This window comes from Parus major, chromosome 1 (genome assembly GCF_001522545.3).
Source record: "Parus major isolate Abel chromosome 1, Parus_major1.1, whole genome shotgun sequence".
In the NCBI taxonomy this organism is placed as follows: Eukaryota; Metazoa; Chordata; class Aves; order Passeriformes; family Paridae; genus Parus; species Parus major.
In genome coordinates this window covers 89,448,323-89,468,877 of record NC_031768.1, presented here as the reverse complement: position 1 = coordinate 89,468,877, position 20,555 = coordinate 89,448,323, and the positions used below count along the sequence as shown (strand labels likewise).

The following is a 20,555-nucleotide window of genomic DNA, read 5'->3' as shown; positions in this document are numbered from 1 at the left end:
CAACAGCCAAAGGAGAAGCATCTGCTGGTAATCTCCCATCTTTCCATTCAAGGCTTCATTCAGTTACCAACTTCTGAGAACAAAGTATCGTAAATTCAATCTAGTAAATTGCACAGCAAAGAGATGAAAAATGCTTGCTCACTCTTTCCTCCCCATATATCTTGGGAAGAAAAGCAGTCAGAGTATGGTTCTAGTTCTGTTCCTCCCAGGAAACACAAGGAACAATGAACCCTCCTCCAGTATTTTATTAATGCTTTTCTCATCCCTTAGATCTATCCTTCCAAGGTAACTCTTGCGGCACTCAGACAGGAGAAGCAATAGCTGCAGAGACACCAGAGCAAGAGTGACTTCATCATTTGATTTCACCGCTCTTTACAAATGAGAGCAAAAAGGCTGACATCAAGCAAGCCAGGTTTTGCTTCCAAAATACCTACACCAAAACAGAGGCACTAAAGATGTCTCAGACACTCAGAAGATACAAATCCATCAATTTTCACTTTCCTCACAAGGACTCTTTTGTCCCAGCTTTAACTCAAACTGGCTAAAAAGGTAACTAAGTATCAGCCTACAAATATATATCAAAATGAAAAAGCCGCCTTAACTCTGTCCACCACAGAAGCACTCCACACGGGCAATACATAGCTTGCTACATCATATGATAAGATGTTACCAACACTTTGCTAACCAGAAAAACAAAACCTTTTGCGACACCCTGGAATTTTTCTCACTTAAAAAGAAAAGGAAAAAAAAAAAAAAAAAAGTTAACTTCCCAGGCTGTCTTACATGGCTGGATTAAATGAAAATAGAAACTGCACTTCCCACAGAATCCTTGAATGTGGTTCTCTTGCTTTGTTCTGACATTTTTTTCCAGACAGCAGAAGGACCAGGAGCACATGACTAGAGCGACTGGGGGGGTTATCACAAGTGCATGCGCTTTATGTTACGGCCTTTGTCTCTCCCTCAGTGTTATACACTTGGGATTGAATCATATTTGCAAACTTGTTAGTCTGCATCAGTTAGCACCCTCTTCACAGGCAAGCATCTGTCTAGTCTTTGACCTCAAATAAACGGGAAAGGAGCATCAATGACCTTTCAAGAATCAAGCTGTAGAGCCTGAATAAGACAAATTTAGTTGCCGAGTATGACAGGTTGAGGTCTCGCTTGGTTTAGACAGCCACCTGCAGAAATACTGATCAACAAGACCTGCTTTCCATTCCACAGCCACATAAAGTAAGCCAGTAAATTAAAATGGAGTCCCCCACAGTTCTCCTCCATACAGATCAATAATCCTTAATAAATACAAATGCTGGACCTGATCAAACCTACACTGCCGTGCTGCTAATATGGGTTTAACTGCACCCATGGTTTTTGGAGGACTGCTGGCACATTGATCATGCAGATACAAGGTGGACTACAGCCCCTGATCCAAATGCTCTTTTCAAGGCTTCAACCACAGCGGAAGACATTTCAGTGCAAATAAAACTATCAAAATTTCTCATCTGTCAAAAAAGCTCACAATCTCGCAGTGCTTTGGCACGAAACACACAAGCCCCTGCGATGGATGCAGGCATGCACCCACAGAGCCATGCCAGGTGTGGCTTTATACGAATATCAAATAGATCAATCGAATGGGAATGCATATTGAGCATTCTTGGTCCCATAAAGATGTCATCCTGCATTTCGGTAAGGAAAACGAAAATATCTCTAAAAACTACACTGTTCTTATGAATCTGGAAGAACAATTCAGTTCTTAATGTGAACATATTCAAATCAGGAGTAAAGAAATTATGTATGATAAGCACATAGCCGATCTATAGCAACTCAGAACTGGGCCTTTTTGTATCAGCACTGTACATTTGTTGAGGTTTAATTCATATTCTTAATTCACATACACCAGTTAAACCCAAACGACAGAATATGAAGAATGAGCACACATTAAGCATGATTTCTGACATGTCTGTACAGAATAAAGCACAGGCCTCGTTCTTAAAAATATTCCTCTGAACAGAAAATTGGAAAAGGAATGCTAAGCTTGACATGTGAGCCAATGGAGTAGTTATTTCAAAATAAGCATTTTCTTACGCCTTCTTCTAAGCATTTTACCAGAGCCTGGAGGATATTAGAGACACCTTTTGTAAGCTCCCCTCCCCCTCCTTTTTTTTTTTTTTTTTTTAAATGGGCTGGACTAAAAGGTGCTCACACCCGATCTACGGGTGCATGGAAAAACCTTCCATGCTCTCTCCCCTTCACAGCCAGGAGTGCTTTAAAAAAAACCTCAAAAAAACACATAATGAACGTGAATGTCACGGTCATACCTGCGTGCCCGCAATTCATTTCCTCCTTTCGGTGGGAGGAGGGGAGGAATGAAAAGGAAATACTGGTTACGGAACTCCCAATCCGTTTCACAAAGGGGGGAAAAATGGCTTTTTAATGAGCCAGAGGCCGCTGGCAGCGACCAGGAGCTAAGGACGAGGACAAACCCACCGGGATTTTCCGTCCAGCAGGCCCCGAACGGAGCGGCGGCGTGCGCCTATTCAAGGTTAATGGGGGGGGGGAAGGGGAGAGAAAGGAGCTGCCGAGGCCGGGGCTGGGGCCGGGCTCCCTTCGCCTTTCCCCGCCTGGGCGAAGGGCGGGGGCAGCCTCCCCGGCCTTCACCCCCCACCCGAGGGGAGCAGGATACTCACGGCTGACTTTCATGCTGCCGAAGGCCGAGGGCTGCTGCACCGGCTTGCAGCTCTCCGCGAAGGAGGTGGTCCTGGGCCGCCCGGACATGGTCTCTCCCGCTCTGCCCCAACGGCGATCACCTCTCTCCTCTTCCTGCCTTCGCCCTCCGCCTCGCCCCGGCGGGCCCGCCTGCCGCTCCCTCGCTCGCTCAGCTGCAGGAGACGGGTGGGACGCGCCACATGAAACGCCGGGACCCCCCCTTCCCCCCCCGGGGAAGCCCCCTCCCCTCTCGGTCTCTGTCGCCCGGCGGCTGGTGCTCCTGCTGCTTCTCCTGCTTCCTCCTGCTCCTCCTCACGCCGCCCGCTCCTCACACGACCATCCTTCCCGACCGCGCCGGTGGGTCCGAGAGCCGCCTCCCCCCGGCGCCGCTCCCGAGCGAGGGGGGTTCGCTGGGCCTCGCTGCCCCCACCCCGGGCGCCAGTCACATGGGGCGGAGGCTCGCGGCCCGGCTCCTCCGATCCCGCCGCCGCCGCGTTTCTCTCCTTTTATTTGCTTTATCTCTTTGTTTTTCCTTTTCTTCTTTTTCTTCCTTCTCTTCCTTCCCCCCTCCCCGTTCCTCTCCTTCCCCCTCGCCTCTGAGGGAGGCGGCAGGCAACGGGACTATTTTTTTTCCCCGGCGGAGGGATCTCGGGGCACCGCCGAGCGGAGGCGATGCGGCTCCGAGTCGCAATAGGATCCGGTGGTGGCGGCGGGATCCGCGGCGCGCGGAGGGGGGTGAGGCGGCCAGGCGGCCTCGCTGCTCGCTGACGCTGCTGCTCAGTACGGCGCTGAGGCGGCGGCGGCGACTCCGGAGGTGCGGCCGCTCATTGCGCCCGCACGGGCAGCTGGCGACGGCTCAGGCAGGGCACGCTGCACTGCGGACGGCGGCCGGCGGCGATGGCACGGGCCATGACGGCGGCGGTTTCCCTGCTCCTCCTCAGCCTGGCTTCAGAGCGCTGGCGGCGGTTGCTGCTTTTGCTGCTGCTTCCCCAGGCGCCCAAGGCACATAGGACTCGTCCGCCCGGCTGAAGTCTCCCGCCGATCCCCCCTCCCCGTTCCTGCCGATCAGTCCCTTTGTCCCCGCTGCTCCCTCCGCTGCGTGCCGGGCTCCCGCCGCTGCGCTCTGTGCGTGCGCCAAAGCCGCGCAGCCGCCTGTGCCCGCCGCCGCCCCACGCTGCGGAGCAGCCGTAAGCGCTGTCTGTGAATACCCGGCCGAAAAACCCGGCGCGCCCGCGAGCCCCCGGCCCGAGGCCGTTACGGAAACGCCCGAGCCTTCTCGGGGCCAATCCTGAGGCCGTTACAAGAATGTCTGTAACTGGCCGGAACCAATCACGGAACCACCGCGGGCGCGACCGATTCTCCCCGAAGTAAGGCGGACACCCAATCGGAGCGCGCCGCCGCCGCCCTAGCAGCGCGGGCGGGCGGCCAATGGGAAGGAGGGCTCTCTTCCGGCCATCGCCGGGCCAACCCAAGTGGAGCCGAGGAGGAAGAGCCAATCAGAGGGCGCGCTGCCTCCGTCACCCAGCCCTGGGACGTCTTCAAGCCGCAGCCCGAGGCGGAGAGCGGCCGCAGGCTGCGATTGGCTGGCGGCGATGAGGCTGCCTGCAGGGGACCAATCGCGAGGAGCGGGGCCACGGGCGCACCCGCTCCCGACGGGGCACGGCCGCTCACCTCTGTGGGGGCCGGGGGAGGGCAGCGCGCATGCGCAGGACGGCCGGGCACCGCCCCTCAGGCGCGCCTCCGCGGCCCGTCCCGCCGGGAGCGTGCTTGGGGCAGAGGGAAACGAAACCTGAAATTGCGGGGTTTGTGCTTAAAACCCATCAGGCACAGAGGTGTTGCGGTTCTGCTTCATTGAGCCGTGAAAGAAATGGCGCTGACGCGCACAGTGCTGCCATAGAATCAGAATGGTTTGGGTTGGAACGGATACTAAGGACCCCTCAGTTCCCACCTCCCTGGGCAGAGACACCTTCCACTAGACCAGGTTGCTCCAAGCCCATCCAAGCTGGCGTTGAACATTTCCAGGGATGGGCCATCCACAACTCCTCCAGGTAGCCTGTTCTAGTGTCTTACCACCCTCGTGGTGAAGAATTTCTTCTGAATATTTAATCTAACCCTACCCTCTTTCAGTTTGAGGCCATTCCCCTTTGCGTGGTCACGACAGGCTCTTGTAAACAATCCCTTTCCAGCTTTCAGGTTGGAATAGGGGGAAGGAATAGTCGTGGATGTGGTTCATGAAGCGATTCTGCATCAACTGGGCCGAGCAGGGGAAAGAAGATCAGGGCTCTCATAGAAAGTCCTCCCAGTTCAGCTGTTAACAGCAAGGCTTCCTCACAGATAACACAGCTTGTATTGAGGCACTAAACACTCATCATTAGGTACCACTGCCACCATAGGTAGATTGAGCTTGCTCCTTGTCAGAGTTCCAGGCACTGTTCTGCAAGAACTCGTCCTTCTTCAGGGCTCTGGAGCATCCCTGGGGGCAGCGGCTCCCAGCCCTGGCACAGCCAGCACTGGGACACTGCTGCCTGCTGTGACCTCAGTGAAATTACTCGGCAGACATCAGCAAAAACTGAGCACCGCTTGCTTATGCCATTAAAAAAAAAAAAAAAAAAAAAAAAAGAAAAAAAAGAACCACTCTTGCCAGAATAGTTTGTACCACAAACAAAATAACTAGCAGAAACATATTTTGCCAGTGTTAAAGACTAACTAAGAGCTGCTGTTTTCTTTTTAAGGCATCAAAATATTGCCAGATTTAATATTTTTTACAGCCCTGTTCTGAACACCATTGCTATGTGACCAAACAAAGACCTGGCCAAAGGCAGCTAAAATTTATCCTTTATAAGAGCTGTTTTCCAAAGCAAAAAACAAACCCAGTCTGTCAAAATGGTCCTGTTCAGCACTTTGCTCTCCTCAGGGTGCTTGGCTTGGTGGAAGCCTTTTTTCCTGCCTGATAAATGCTAAATGGTTTCACCTACTACAAAGGCCATAGGACTGTTCAAGGCTTGATCCTTCAGGATCTACCTGTGCGGCTCTGTACAGCTGCGAACCCGGCAGGTGAGAGTGGTGTGCCCTAACAAGGCCTAAGAGACACTGAATTTGCAGCATAGGAGTGGTACGGCAGCCACCCGGAGCCACCCTACCATACTCAGTGTTCCAACCTCCCTCTGAGACACCACTGTGTCAAATGTTGCTTAGACACAGCTTCAATGAGCTACCAACAGTGAAAATGACATTTTCTCTCCTGTTTAGCAGAGCTATAGTCAAAAATTAGGGTTACAGATTGGGTTAGCTCTCTGAAGAGCATTCATACATGAAACAACAAAGTAAATATGCCACCAGGCAGTGGCCAGCTCTCTTCTATCTGAAATGTACCACCAGGCATTCCAGTCATTATTTTTACTGGCTTTGGGCATCAAAATGCTGACACAAATCATATTTTCTTATTTTCTGACAAAATTCTTTTAAATTACTACATAAACAGGAGAACTGAATTAGGAGAGACAGCCAAGCTTTATTTCTTGAAAAAGTTGGCAGTCTGAAAAACAGCACTTGGGGGAGGGTGAGCTCGTTGCTTTTCAGCATTTGCTGTTACTCACAATACTGGTAAATAAAAATCAGACAGATGCATAATTTATACTGATGGTGCCCATTTGAAAAGTATCCCTTAAAGCTTTGTAATGAGTCTACAACCTGATAATAAAATTGGAAATCAACTTCATTTACTTACAGAGAACAAAGCTACTTCATGAAAATAACTTTGTGCTTGTCCTCCTTTATCTGGTATAGCCATTCTCTAAAATCCCTCTGTTTCCTCTTCAATAACAAATTAATCATATCAAAACCACAACTTGTTGCTACTAAAAACACTTTTCTGAATACAAAGCCTATCTATCCATGGGGGGAATGCATAATACAAAAATCCCAGCTGCATTATTTCATATTTGGCAATCCTGCACATATTTCCATGTCATAATTTAGCTACCAAGTCTCCAAAGCTTGTCCATTCAAGTTGTAGCATCTTCTCATCCACCAGGAGACCACAAGTGTGTTTTAAAGGAAAATTGTGATGTATTTGAGGGGTTGGAAAAGCATAAAGCTCCTCCAATTTCTGTTAGTCTTTTCATAAATTCTTTCCTTAGTTAAGACTACTCTCAGAAAAACCCTAAACACACAATAAGGTCATCTCTTAAGATTTCATCCTCAATTTCAAAAATGGACTGACAATTTAAACCATTTGTGAGAGTCATAAATGAGCTAGTTGCTTTTTTAGACTGAAAGATTCTCTTTTGACAACATTGCAAAGTCCATATTTATTTTTGGCCCCTTGGCCAAAATGAGATGACCTCCCTTTAGAATCTGAAAATGTAAATAGAATTGACATTTTAATGATCAGTTTTCATAAGCTTTTATAATCCAGCATCTCAAGCATCAATATTGTTTCAAGTCTGGATGCACAGGGCAGTTTTACAGCTGCCCTGTCTCTGTAATGTGCAAGCGCCCAGTGAAGTTGCCTGATTAGGTGAAGTGTCCGAGAGAAATTACTGAGGTGTTATCTCTCTGAAATGCCATAAGGTGGCAGTGGATTGGAAAATTGGTACATCTTCTGGGTAGAACAAAGTTCTAAGGAGTTCAGGAGTAGAGTAGGGGAGGGGTTTTGTTTGTTTCTTTAGGGGATTTCATTTGTCTGTTTGCATTTCATATATCAGCAATAAACTTCAATCATTCTAATCAGAAACTGAATAGACCTGCTCCAACAGGAGCCAGTAGACATGTTCCTGCACAAGAACGCCTGCTTTTTTCTTTCTCCACTGATTCCTTTTCAAGTGATCAGCAGGAAGATTTTCTGTTTGCTTACCCTGCAGCTCTTGCTGGGTCATTCCACCAGAAGGCATGATGAGAGGCCTACCTCTTGCTAGTCTGATAAGGATGCAATCATTCAAGGCTATTTTGCTATTCTGGACAACCTAAATTTTATTAATGGATCTACCAATCTTGTATGTAACTCCTTAATATTGCCAAGGCAATTATCCAGAGAATAAATTAGTGAGATACTGTAATGGCTTCTCTCTTGTTTGATTGGCATGGGCAAACTCAATAGTTATGGTTGAACTTTAACTTTGCTTTTTTTTTTCCAGTGGAAAATCAGAGATTGTAACAGTAACATATTTGCCGATTGCCCAGGCATTAGTGATTAAACAATAAATCCTGAAAAGTGGTTTTGATTTTTGTCCCAGAACAAAACCCAAAGGAATCTATGTTTAGAACATACCAGTTGCATTCATGTTTCTGAGCAGGATACAGGTTTTGAATCCTGAGAACCCACTATTTTGCAATCACTTCCTGTCACAAAATAAGTCATCACCAACAATTGCCTCAGAAGACAGCTGATGTTTTGCTGATCTGGGTGTGTCTGGGTGCTCCTAAGTCCTTGCAAGACTACAGGTAAGTTTGCCAGAACCAATAAAGCCAAGTGGTCCAAACAGTTCAATGTCAGAGAAGTTACAGACGACTTCTGTATCCAAACTTGTAGTGCAGGTGAATGAGCAGAGACACCAAATACAGGTTCATGGCAATATTGCAATATGTGGAAAATGTCAGTGACTCAGTATGCAGGCAGGTACATATTTTTGTGGAATTAAGTTCTCCCTGCTGATGCTCTGCACAGGTTTAAGGTGGTTTTATCCACTGGCTCTTGACAAAAGCATCAGGTTTCCCATCATGCCAGGAGAGTATCTGGTCCAGTTGGACAGTTGCCTTTGCCCCAGAATTTGTCTTCTTAGATAACCCTGGAAAACAACAGTGTCCAGAGCCAGAGAAGCTCTGTCAGTTGAATGAGCTTTTAATAAATCTTCCAGATTCTTGCTTCATCTATGGCCATTTACTCAGGAATCTGAAAGGGTTCAAATCTAGAAAAAATATTGGTCTCTTCTGTGTGTATCATTTCACTCGCATTAGATTCAGTCAAGCAGCCCAAGACTGATACCCCTTGGCTCTCTGTACTACAGTTTTGGTGGAAGACCCTGTTAATGTCCCATGCTTGCAATTTCACTGTTTCCACAATCAGCTTCCAAACTGGCTGTTGAGGAGACTTTCAAGGTAAAGAGAGTTAAAGCCAGCCTTATTCCTGAGGCCCTCAGGAATTTTGAGAATATCTTGGAGGGATAGACAGCCTTTACTACAGCCCCAGTATTAGGCCTACTCTTAAGCTGGATCTTGGTAGATGTTTGGAAGAGACATGTACAGGGGAGAAGAGCCAGGTTGGCTTTCCAAGTCATCACAGTGACCTAGAAGTTATACAGGGAGCCAGGCACAACAGCAAACAAAGGAGATTTTTCTCTGCTTCCTCCTTCAGACAGCTGGGGAATGTTGCACCAGGGTGATGAGGTTTATTGTGCCTTCTCACAAACACAGGAAGATTCGCTAGTTCCTATTGAAATAGTTTTTGGAAAGAAAGCATTGCACGTGGTGCAAGGTGCCAACAGGAGAAAAGGCTCTTCAGAATAGATGTTTGCATCAGCAGAGAAGTAAAGGAAGCAGCAATAGGCCTGGTAAAGCCTGCCTGGGATGCTGTCCTTGCTAGAAGGGCTCTCTGCAGAACAAAATTACCATCCTTAACTGCAGTGAAATGTTCATCCAGCTCTTGCTGTTGCAGCTGTTTTTACCCTAGCTGAAAATAACTGCATGGGTACAGGTCTCCCCAGGACAGCCAGCTCTGTGAGGGAGAAAGAGGACAATAGTGCTTGGTGGGTTAGAGACATTCTTGATATCCACAAGGCAAAACGTGCTATAGTGTATCAGCAGAGGGAAATGATTGCAGTAGACAACACATAGCAAAATGGTTGACTAGAACTACCAAAGCTCGGTCATACATCAGCTACAGCAATGACCTTGCACTGTTGTATGTCTTGCCTATGAACTGGGGTCTCTAGTTTGCAGCCCTGAATTAGAAGTGGTGATTCTCTTCAGAACCTGGGAGAAAATGCACAGCTAATTATGAAGTGGACAAAAATGTAACAGTATTTTCATTTAGTTCATTGAGTTTTTGCCAAGCACTCTAATTGATTTAATGATCCCTGTCCCCGGCTGCTCACTAATCACCATCGCACACTACTTCCTTCATCTTTGGCTGGCAAATGGTTCCTAATTGTTGCTGCATCTTGCATTGTACATCTGGTGTTGACAGCTGTCCTTGCCCTGAGATGGAGAGACAGCTGTTTTTAAATGGAGAGCTCTCTCTCAAATCTATAAAACATCTGGGAAAATATGGCACTGAAACTGAGCTATTAAATATAAAAATCTAGCAAATATGTGGACAGGCTAGAGGGTCTGCAAACACAAAACGTAAAAGTAGGCACAGGAATCAGAACAGTGAAGACTCTCTGCTGTGTCTTTAAAACACAAATCCTGGGTGTTTCCCATAAAACATGACTCCCCTAATTCCCTGTAGACTGCTTGACATCATAAAATCTTTTACACTCTGCACACCTCCTAATTTGATCAGACTAACAACCCATGTTGCTTTTGCTTCAGCCTATTAGACATAATTCAAAAGCCTTTCTAAAAGGCAGGATTCAGGATCGGGCAGCAAGATCTAACTGGCTGGAAACAAGAATCCAGTAGCATGAAAGCACCAAAAAGCCCTAGAAATCACTGGAAACAATTGCATTCCTTAAAAAAAAGAAAGCCCAACCAATCTTTTCCAGAATCTCCTTTCCTCCTGAACATTTTGTGACTGTGATTGTTACGAGGAGCCTATTTTTTTTCCTCTCCCTGTTTATTTTGTGCCTTTAGCAGCACTGAGCGTACAGTCCATTGTTTTGCTAATGGTCAGCAAAGCTTATCTCCTGATCGAGCCGCTATTGCTCACATGCTGTTCTGCAAGACTTGGATGAGCACTCCGCTCAGACCCTGCAGAGGCTGCAAGCCAGCAGCGTGAGCAAGGCTGAACTCAACAGGCAACAATAAGCAGGCATGTAAGGACACAGAAAGGAAATGGGTGAGCTTAAACCAGGTTAGCGTGATTGGAGCAGGAGACACAACAAATGACCCCTAAGAAAAGAGTCGGCAAGCAGAAAAGGCCTGGCAGAATTAACAACGCCTTTTTATAAAGGAGTCATTTCAGGACATCTGACTTAAGGGAAGTGCCACATTTATGTATTTTTAATTGGACTGGATTTAAGCCATATCAAGCTGATGATTCCATTCTGAGTTCAAAAGGATATTCTCTTTGCCTCATAGCACGGGAACAAGGGCACAATGCAATTAACAGGAAAGGCGGCACTTTCAAAAGCAGTAGAAGGGAGTATTTTTAAATTAAGCAGTTATTGTATATTTCAGGCACTTAAAGTAGAAATTTGTTCTAGTCACTGGAAGGTGAGACATTTCTCCGGGAGATGATTCTAATTCTCAAATGTGGTGGCTTTTAAACTGCTCCTAAAGGAACCTGTCTCTTCTTTTTACCCATGGACGGGCTCTAGAAAGACCTGCCTGGTAAGTGGCCTCTGGAGTAAGAAGCCTCTCACGAGGTGACAGTAAGACAGTTACATTTCTAACTGGACTCTGAAAGTCACTGATGCAGGCAAGAACCTGGATAACACTGATCTTTTTTTTTTGTAAAGAATGCTGTTTGGGAACATGCTGTTTGAATTCAAATCACTCTCTAAGTGTGGATGTATGGGAACATTTATAAAATGCTCTGAAGTGTCTTGCTCTGGCCACAATAAGGATCAAGATCTTGAACTAGGAACCAAGGCTTGAGCTGTTTAATCATCTTAAAGCTCAGCAGTGGTTCATCCTGACAAGAAGAAAATCAAGCAATGGTGTCAGGAGGCACATGTGGATGAGCAAAGACATCATGACTAAACTATGACATAAAAATGAAATGCACAAAAGGTGGAAGCAGGAGTAGGTAGCCCAGGAGGAAGCCTTACTAATGACAGTGTCCTTCAGCAATCTCAAGCCCCTGAGCAAGGGGGCCAAAAGTGCTGAGGAAATGTAATTGAAAGTCCACTCTGTAATTGAAAGATCACACTGATCAGGAGAGGTTCCTGAGGCCTGGAAGAAAGCCAAAGCCACTCCTATCTTCAACAAGGACAAGAAGGAGCATCTGAGAAATTAGAGTCTTGTCAGCCTCACCTCAATTCCCTGAAAAGACAGTGGAGCAAGAAATCATGGGAACCATTTTCATACACATGAAGAACAAGGAGGTGATCAAATGAGGTCAGCATGGGTTTACAAAGGGGAAGTCAGACCTAACCAACCTGACAGCCTTCCACAGCACAATGAGCAGTCTTGGTGAACAAGAGAAGAGCAGTGATGTTGTCTGCATTGACTTTAGTAAGGCTTTTGACAGTGTCTCCCATAACATCCCCATAGACAAAGTATGAGTAACCTAAGTGGGCACTGAGGTGGGTCAAAAAATGACAGACTGGATGGACCCAGAATGTCATGGGTCAGTGGCACAAAGTCCAGCTAGAGGCCGGTCATTTGAGGTCTGTCTATTCTGTTACCAAGTCTCATACTGTTTGACATCATCATTAATGAGCTGGATGATGTGAAAGAGTACATCTTTGGCAAATTTACATATTACACAAAGCTGAGAGGAGCTGACACACCAAATGTGCTGCCATCCAAAGCAACCTGGACAGGCTGGGCAATTTATCAGAGAGGAATAACCTGAAGATCAACAAAGAGAAATGCAAAGTCCTGCACCTGGGGAAGAATAACCCCATGCATCTGTGTGGGTGCTGGTGTCTTGGGTTGCAATGCAAGATGTAACCAAAAGTGTGTATTCTATTACCATCTGTTAAAACCAAGTGTGGCAGTGTTCTTCATCTCTTCCACAACCCATCCTCCCTCCAGGGGGACATCTTCTGTTAATGAGCCACTGAGTCTCATGTATTTTCAAGCTGATAAAATTCCATCATCCCATCTGTGGGATGAGTGGCTCATCCCAGGGCGAGGAGCCAAGCATTCCTACCTGGATATAATCAGAGACTGGGAACACCACAGGCAGCCTTTCTCCACTGGATTCCCAGAGGAAGACTGGGCCCATTCACATCACCACCACTGGATCTTCAGAGGAAAACTACACCCTTCTACAGGGTCATTGCTTCAATAGAAAAACATCTGTCACTCCAGGAGGACTGCAGCCACCATTTAATCAGACTGCTACCAACACTCTGAGCAACAGGGAAGTCCTATTCCTATTCCCATATCTTTGACTGAGAGCCCCTTGTTTTCAAGATTATAATAATTTGGGCAGGGGGAAGGAGGGAGTTTACATTTTTCCATTTCAAAGGAGGTTCCTGCCTTTCTTAGCAGGCACCTGTCTTTTCAAACCAAGACAGCTGGGGACTCTGCAGAGGACTAGAGGGGTTCTGGAGGACATCAAGTTGGCCATGAGCCAGCAGTGTTCCCTCACAGCAAGGACAAACAGCAACATCTGAGGTTGCATTAGGAAAAACATTGTCAGTAGGTCAAGACAAGTTATCTTTCCCCTCCACTCAACACTGGTGAGGCCACACTTGGAGTCCTGTGCCCAGTTCTGGCCTCCTCAGTACAAGAAAGACATGGACTTACTGGAATGACTCCAGCAAAGGGCACAAAGATGATTAAGGGCCTGAGGCACATCTCATGTGAGGGAAGACAGAGAGATGGGAATGTCCATACCATTCATCCTAGAGAACAAAATGTTTAGGGGGAATCTCATCAATGCGTATAAATATCTAGTGGGAGGGAGTGAAGAAGAGGGAGATAGGTGCCTGCTAACAGGACAAGAAGCAATAGGCATTATTTAAAACATGAAACTCCACCTGAACACCAGAAAACATCTTTTTACTTTGCGGGTTATCCAAGACCTGGAGAGGTCATGGAATCTCGTCTTTACTGTGTATCTAATTCTTTACTGTGGGGGTGTTGAGGCACTGAAAGAGGTGTCCCAGAGAAGTTGTGGAGGAAGTGTTCAAGGCCAGGTTGGATGGGGCATTGAGCATGTTGGTCTAGTGGGAGGTGTCCCTGCCACAGCAGGGGGGTTGGAACAAGGTGATCTTTAAGGTTCCTTCCAAATCAAACCATTGTATGATTCCATCTATGGAAATGTACAAAACCTGATTGGATCCGATCCTGGAAAACCAGGTGTAGCTGACCTACCTTGAATAAGAGGAGGTTGAACTAGATAACTCCAGAGGTCACTTCCATCCCCCACATTCCTGGTGTCCTGTATGCTCTTGGTTCTTGTGCATTTTTCTGATTTTTCCCTGAATTGCACTGAATGCATGTACCTCTGAGGGTGAGGTGTTTGTGGAGAAACCCGAACTTAACAAAATAGTCAGAAGAACTGACTATTTTTAATTGTCCATTAAAAACAAAATAGAGGATCTGGGAATCACATTCATGACTGTGGGGTTCGGTACACATGCTTTCAGCAGAGCAAGAAAGGTCCAGGGAGATGGAAGCTGACAAAGTGCACAGGGCAGGGTCAGATGAGAAGTGGGAGAAGAGTGACATATGGCAGTCAGTGCTGAGTATGGCACACAGGAACTTTGGTTTTATTTCCCGGTCTATGAGAACCAATGCTACAAGGTCTGAGCAGTCTGGGTGGTGGTGGTAAAATTAAAACCCTAAGACTGTATCAAAACAGGGTGCCAAGCATGGACAAATAAATCAGAGTCAGTATTTTCAAACTGTGCACCCAGAAAATGGAGAAAACACAAGTAATGTCTGCCCAGGAGAAGCTGGATTTACATGACCACCCAGGAACTCTGAAGCACAGACAGTTCTCCAGGACAGCAGTCCACAGGCTGAACCATGAGCCTGTCCTTTCTCCAGCTGTGTTCCCAGTCTCCTTCACAGCATGGTCCCAGTGTATTTTATACACCAAGGCAGGATGCCATTAAGAAAAAAATATGTGAGCCTGTAATTAATGTCTGTCTCACAAAAGAAGATTACAGAAACATTTGTCAAGAATGGTCTAGGAATAATTGCTCCTGCCTTAGGAGAAAGAGATGAACTGGAGTCCCCAGATGGCTCCTTGACGTCCCTTCCAGGCCTCTTTTCCACAAAGTCATACATGCCAAAATTAAGCTAAATTAGGTTTGTGCACATTGTTTTAATTCCAGTTTTCTGTAACTTCTGAATGCTTGATTTCAGAGCCATTTTGGCACAGACTACAGTGTCCTGCTTTTTAGGATGCTGGTCAGTTTGTTTTAAAGCCAACACAGCTTAGCAAGGATGCCATGTTATGCACATCCACCCGTAGTAAGAGCCCCCTGACAAAGACTTCTTCAAAAAGACAAAGAGAAAACCAAGGTGACTGTGACCTCTCCAACTAACAAATGTTAGGGTAGCAGTGGGAGGGAAAGCACCAGAAACTTGCCTTTCAGATCCACATGCTGGAAGCAGATGACATGAAAATCTGAGGATTCCTTGGTTCCATCCTGAACTCTGGAGAGCAATATGTACCACCAGGAGTTTTTTGCTTCTTGCCATCCATGTGCTCTCCAATCCTATTCTTTTTCAGACCCTTGAAAGCAAACAGCTTCTTTGCTACCTCCTCTGCTGTCTGTCCCACCACTGTCAAGTTAGAGTCTTTCCTCTCCCCACTCTTGCCTCCACTAACTGCATCCCAGTTCAAGTCATGCCCACACCCTACCTCTGTCCCACTCACACCCAGTCACCTGGCTTGGCCTGCCATCACATATATTTTTCACTTCTGCTCTTTTCCCTACTCCCTCACCTTCTTTTTTGCCTAACAGCTGCTTCCAAACCCTGAATCCTCAGTGGCTTAATCCTTCTCTCTGTTCTCATTGCTGTTTATTGTTGATCCAGAAAATCAGCCTCCCCGATTCCTGCCTTTGCCCCAGTCACACCATCTTTCCCTCTTACACCACCTCCTCCTCCAGCTATTCCAGCGCCAGTCACAGCAGATTCTTCAAACAGATTTACCTCTTTCCTCCCACATCTGGCTTTCACAACCACTTCTGCCATGCTGTTTCACAGCCAGTGTGGTGGTCATCACTTGATAAATGAGATAAACCCCGCTTTGCTCTCAGCTCAGTGCAGCCTCCCACTGCAACACCTGGCAGGCGGGGTGGGCTTGGCCACCACCTGTGCACAGCCCAGGTGATGGGTGCTCCAGCAGCTGCAAGGACACAGAATATACTCAGCCAGGACTTCACAGAGATGATTTGAAGATGGCTTTTTGTCCAGTAAGTGCTAATAAGCCTCCACAGACCTGTGTGGTCTATGATTTTTCAAAGTGGTAAAGTGTGGTCCAGTTTGGATAGCTTTTGTCAAGACCCAGAAAAGCTAGATTTCCAGTTTGTATGGTGTGATGAAGTGTCTCAGACAAAAAACTAAGATATGCTTGAAATGGGACAAATGCATTTTTTTAGCCTTCTTCTTGGAAATGTCCTCTTTCATTTTAACTTTCCATCACTCTGAAAATTATAAGCAAGTGAATCCAAGATATTTTTATAGGAAATGCTGTGCAGCCTTGATAGATAATGCAATCATAAAGTATTTCACCTTTTTTTTCACCTTTGTTTTTCTCATTTCCATTCTCACCAATTATCAAAATCTGCTAATTGCTGCATACTCCAGGCCTCTAATATTTTACCCTTCGTTAGAGAACTTTTTGCTGCAGGACAAACTCCTCATTATCTGGAACATCCCTTGAATTAATTTATTCCATTGGTGACTCCTGAGCCATAAAAATAGTGGTATTATACTGAGGACATAAGTCATAAACAGTGTTAAAGAAGCAATCTGCTTGAGCAGCTGAATTAGTCTGAACAACATCCTTTTCAGCAGAGTGTTATGAACTTCCCTTACACTGATCACTTTTCTTTTACAAAGATGATATTCAGATTTATTGAAGGTATTTCTGTTATCCTGGGCTTGGGAATGCTTGCTGAGTTGCTGAAAAAAGCCACAAAGTTTATGTCAAAAGTGGAAGTCACTGTGCTCTTTTTCACAGACACAGACATCAGCAGAACAGCTCTTGCTGCTTGAATGGCATGAGAAAATAAATTTCTTACATCTGTTTCAGTCAGCCCAACATTTCTTTTATATTCTGCAGGTAGGTTGCAAACTTGCAAATCTAAGGAGACAGAGGAAATTTCCTTGTGAGGAAAGCGTGCCTCTCAACACTCCCAGGCATGTTGGGGCAGAACAAAGCTGTGACCCATTCTTTCATCTGGCACCCTAAGGGTAGGAAGATCTTTAGAAGTCAATGTCTCATTTATGACCGTGCATTAGAACAGCCTAAACTGGTCATGGAGAGAAATTATTTTACAGTAGTCCAGTAAAAGGAGCGACAGAATCTCTGTAGCTCAACTGTTGGCTGCACAGGGCTTGGCACCAAACTTGAAATCCAATGAATAACATTGGAAACTATATTGTTCCTAGATTTCCAGCTGTACCAGAAGGTAGGTGGTCAGTGCAAAACCTGCCCTACCTCCTGCAGCTGCTGCAAGATTGATGCTGTCTGGATCAGGGGGAGGACAGCCCAATTTTGTAAAATAAATAGGCCCCTGCTGTGTCCGGCATAGAGGTGTCATCTCTCCTTGTAGGAGTGTGGCCCCCCTGCAGCCCAGGGTCTGATTGCATCGCAGGGCACTCATTTTTCCCAGTGGAAAAACTGCAAGATGATTTTTTTATTTAAGTGATTTACCAGACATACCTCACATGCTTGTGGGGTTGTTTCTAATGCTGTCATTATCTAGAAAAATCTTTGCCTCGTGGTAGAAATCGCATACTTGCTGATGGGGAGCAGGGTTCTTTTCTGTTTCTAATTGATGACTGTTAAACACAAATTTTTCCAGACGGTGGGATGATCCTGAGAAAGTGGGATGTTTTTCCTCTGTGTAAAGACACAAATATATGCATGAACATGCACAGAAATATTATTCATTTCACTAAAACCAGCTGTTGTGAACAAACCACCCACATATAGCAACTACTCAACAGCAAAAACATTGGTCTCCCCTATTAATATTCCAGACTGCTGTCTGAACTCCTTCTCTATCTTCTCTGGCCTCTCACTCACTTTTTCAAGAGGACATTTGGGATTTTCACCGCCATCCAAAACCTGCTGTTTAAGGAACTTAAAAAGGACCCACCTGAGTGCATCAGCTGTTACTTTACTGTTCTTTCATGGGTCTTACTGGTCACTCAGCCTTGCTGGTGAAACACTCAGAGCCAGTTTTGCAAACATATAGTGAGGAAACTTTGATGCAGCTCAGGGAGGTGGCACTTGAGTGCCAGGTGCCAGTGAGAGACAGAAGAGACCGTGGTTTTTCCCTCTGAGATGAACGTAACAGACAGTAGAAGAGACAAGGCTGCTGACTCCCAAGTTTCCTCCTTGAGAAAAACTAGACCCCATGTCATCCTTGGATACACTTTGTTGTTGCTGGGTTTGCCTACTTTCAAGGCTTAATTCAGATGCCCTCAGGCAGCTGTGGCTGAGGTCAGTGGGGGCTGGGAGCTTTTTTCCACAAGAAGGCAGTGAGTATTTAGCCCAAAGGTGTTGTACTGAGGCACAGCAGGTACCCAGTAATGCTGGGCTTCCAGGGATGGGAGAGCCTGGCTCCCCCACTGACTGCAGCATTGGCAGAACTAGGAAAAAGACTTCACCATTGTGAAGAATGGACTGCAGAAGCAGGAGAGCTCTAAATGTGTTTTTGTTACTGGCATGAAAAAGGCTGGCTGTAATAGCAAGGAAATTAACTGATACTTGCCAAAGTGTATTTCACCATCAGTGTAAGATTCACCTGTTACAAGAAAGGAAGTCTTTATCTACCACCTCTGTTTGGGGGACTGTTAAAAAATACCCAACCAAAACCCAGCTGCTTTCAAACAAGGGTTTGAATTTGCTGTAATCATGTACACAGTATCCCACTGTTCATGGATCTGCCTAGCACTGCTGTAAATTCAAGGTGTGATTGCATCAGCTAATATTATTCCTGCCATTCTCTTTGGTTTGAAATATCACCCGATCATTTGGGTTAGATACGAGATGCAATTGCCTGGAAACCAGTGCACAACTCCAGAAGAGTGCCTTGCTCATTATACTCACTTTTTTCCAATAAAATATCCATGCTATTCCTATGTTGGATCATGTCATCAGGACAGTGCAGAGGGGTGTGCTTTCATTTTCCCCTTCTGTGAACCCCTTGAGAGGTACCAGAGGCTTTCTAAGGAACTCAGGTCCTTATGGATTTTCTAAGATGTGGGAAACTCCAAGAAATAAAAGGTCTTCATGGTTTCTGCCCTCACCAGGCACAGGTGCATCTCTCAACAATTCCAGGAGGTGTGTTGAAAGGAAACACGGATGGACAGCCCTTCTGTGAGATTAGTAACATACTGGCAGTGCATCTAGGACCCAATGGGTGCTGGGACTCCCAGGGCCATTGCAGATTTGCAGAGAAAATGTCAGCTTCCTGATGAGCCACAGGAATTTTGCCAGCTTCTGGCCTGCCTTTCTGATGTTCTAACCTCCAATGAGTGCTTCTTCTCTCTTTTCAAAGGTGAGCATGATCCTGTCCCAGCATCCTTGGCCTCCTGTGCTGCTGGGGGCAGGGAAGAGTACACAGCCATCTTCACATGGGTGCCAAGGGAAGGATATGCAATAAAACCAGGTAGCAATGAAACTAGGGCTCTCCCTCAAAGCCTCCCTGCAGACTGAAAAAGGGATAGGTATGAGCTGCTGGAGGGAACTAAAAATAGTCTCTTCTCCAAGTAGACCAGGGATCCTGGGAAGAGGAGGCCACATTCTTCATCGGCATGGAAGAGAGTAGGTTGGGGAACGGGAAGGAAGAAAAGCTACTAACTAGAAGACAGCATTGGCATGAGAACAAGTAGACAAAAATAGGCTATGAAAAAATGTGGGCTGCAAATCAGAAACAAGTTTCCTTCTGTCAAAGTGAAGTTCTTGAATAACCTGCCAAGAAAATTCCCAATGACTTAAGATGGACTGTGATAAATTAACAAGAGGGACTTTATGACTCACTGTTTGTCATTGCTGGGAAATATGATGATGACTAGGAGATCCCTTCTAGCCCCACATTCCTGCTGGTATGATAACAGAGGAATCTGTGTAGGGTGCAATAAATGCTGAATCACTGAGTGCTTTATCTAGTTGCCTGGCAGGACAAAGTCCCTCATACCCATCCTGTCTGCAAGAACCTCCAGGACAAGAAAAAAAAAAAAAAAGAAGAAAAAGAAAAAATAAAATCCTTACGTAAGTGATTGTGATCTGGCAGCACAAAGCATGCAGCTACAGATGCCTGAGTTAGAAGAAAACCAGCTCAGCTACAGAGGCGCCTCTACACAGGGGAAAGGTGGTAGCATGGGTGTGAAAGCAAGGAACCCCACTGTAAACACTGAGAGGTACACATTCCAAGGTGAATGTGCTCCAGCAGCTTCAATACACAATCTTATTGAGAGAAAGAAACTTGGAACCATGTGGCAGCGTCCCATGCACTTGCTCAGCCAGGTGTGTTCAGGGATCGATCAGGTCCATAAGGCACGACCGTGTCATGTAGCAGGAAGTTCCTGCAGTTAACATCAACCACGAAGCCATCCACAGTTCTCCTGCCATGCCAATATCCACTTTTATTTCTATGGTATTTTTTCCCTGTCTCCATGGAGCTCCCCAAGCACTTTCTGCCTGAGCACAAGGCCAGCAATCAGGATGCAGCTTACACTGATGGCTTTAGTGCCTCACAACTGGATAGTCACAGCTTTGCTGCTCTCACTGCAAGCGCAGACCTTGGGGTAAGAGCAGCAGCAGCTGCCAATTCAGCAGGGCAGAGCTGGAGGTAGAGGCCAAGAAGACAGCCCTGAAAAAC

General features: G+C 46.2%; 1 protein-coding gene across 2 annotated transcripts in view; it reads right to left on the bottom strand.

Annotated features, from left to right (window-relative positions):
* Nucleotides 1-2,897, bottom strand: part of GSK3B (glycogen synthase kinase 3 beta) — a 148,198-nt gene extending 145,301 nt beyond the window's left edge. For both annotated transcript variants that reach the window (XM_015629537.2, XM_015629543.2), the window contains exon 1: nt 2,685-2,897. In XM_015629537.2, coding sequence (XP_015485023.1) covers nt 2,685-2,772 — 88 coding nt within the window. In that variant the 5' untranslated portion in view covers nt 2,773-2,897. The remainder of the gene's footprint in view (nt 1-2,684) is intronic.
* Nucleotides 2,898-20,555: the final 17,658 nt, after the last annotated feature.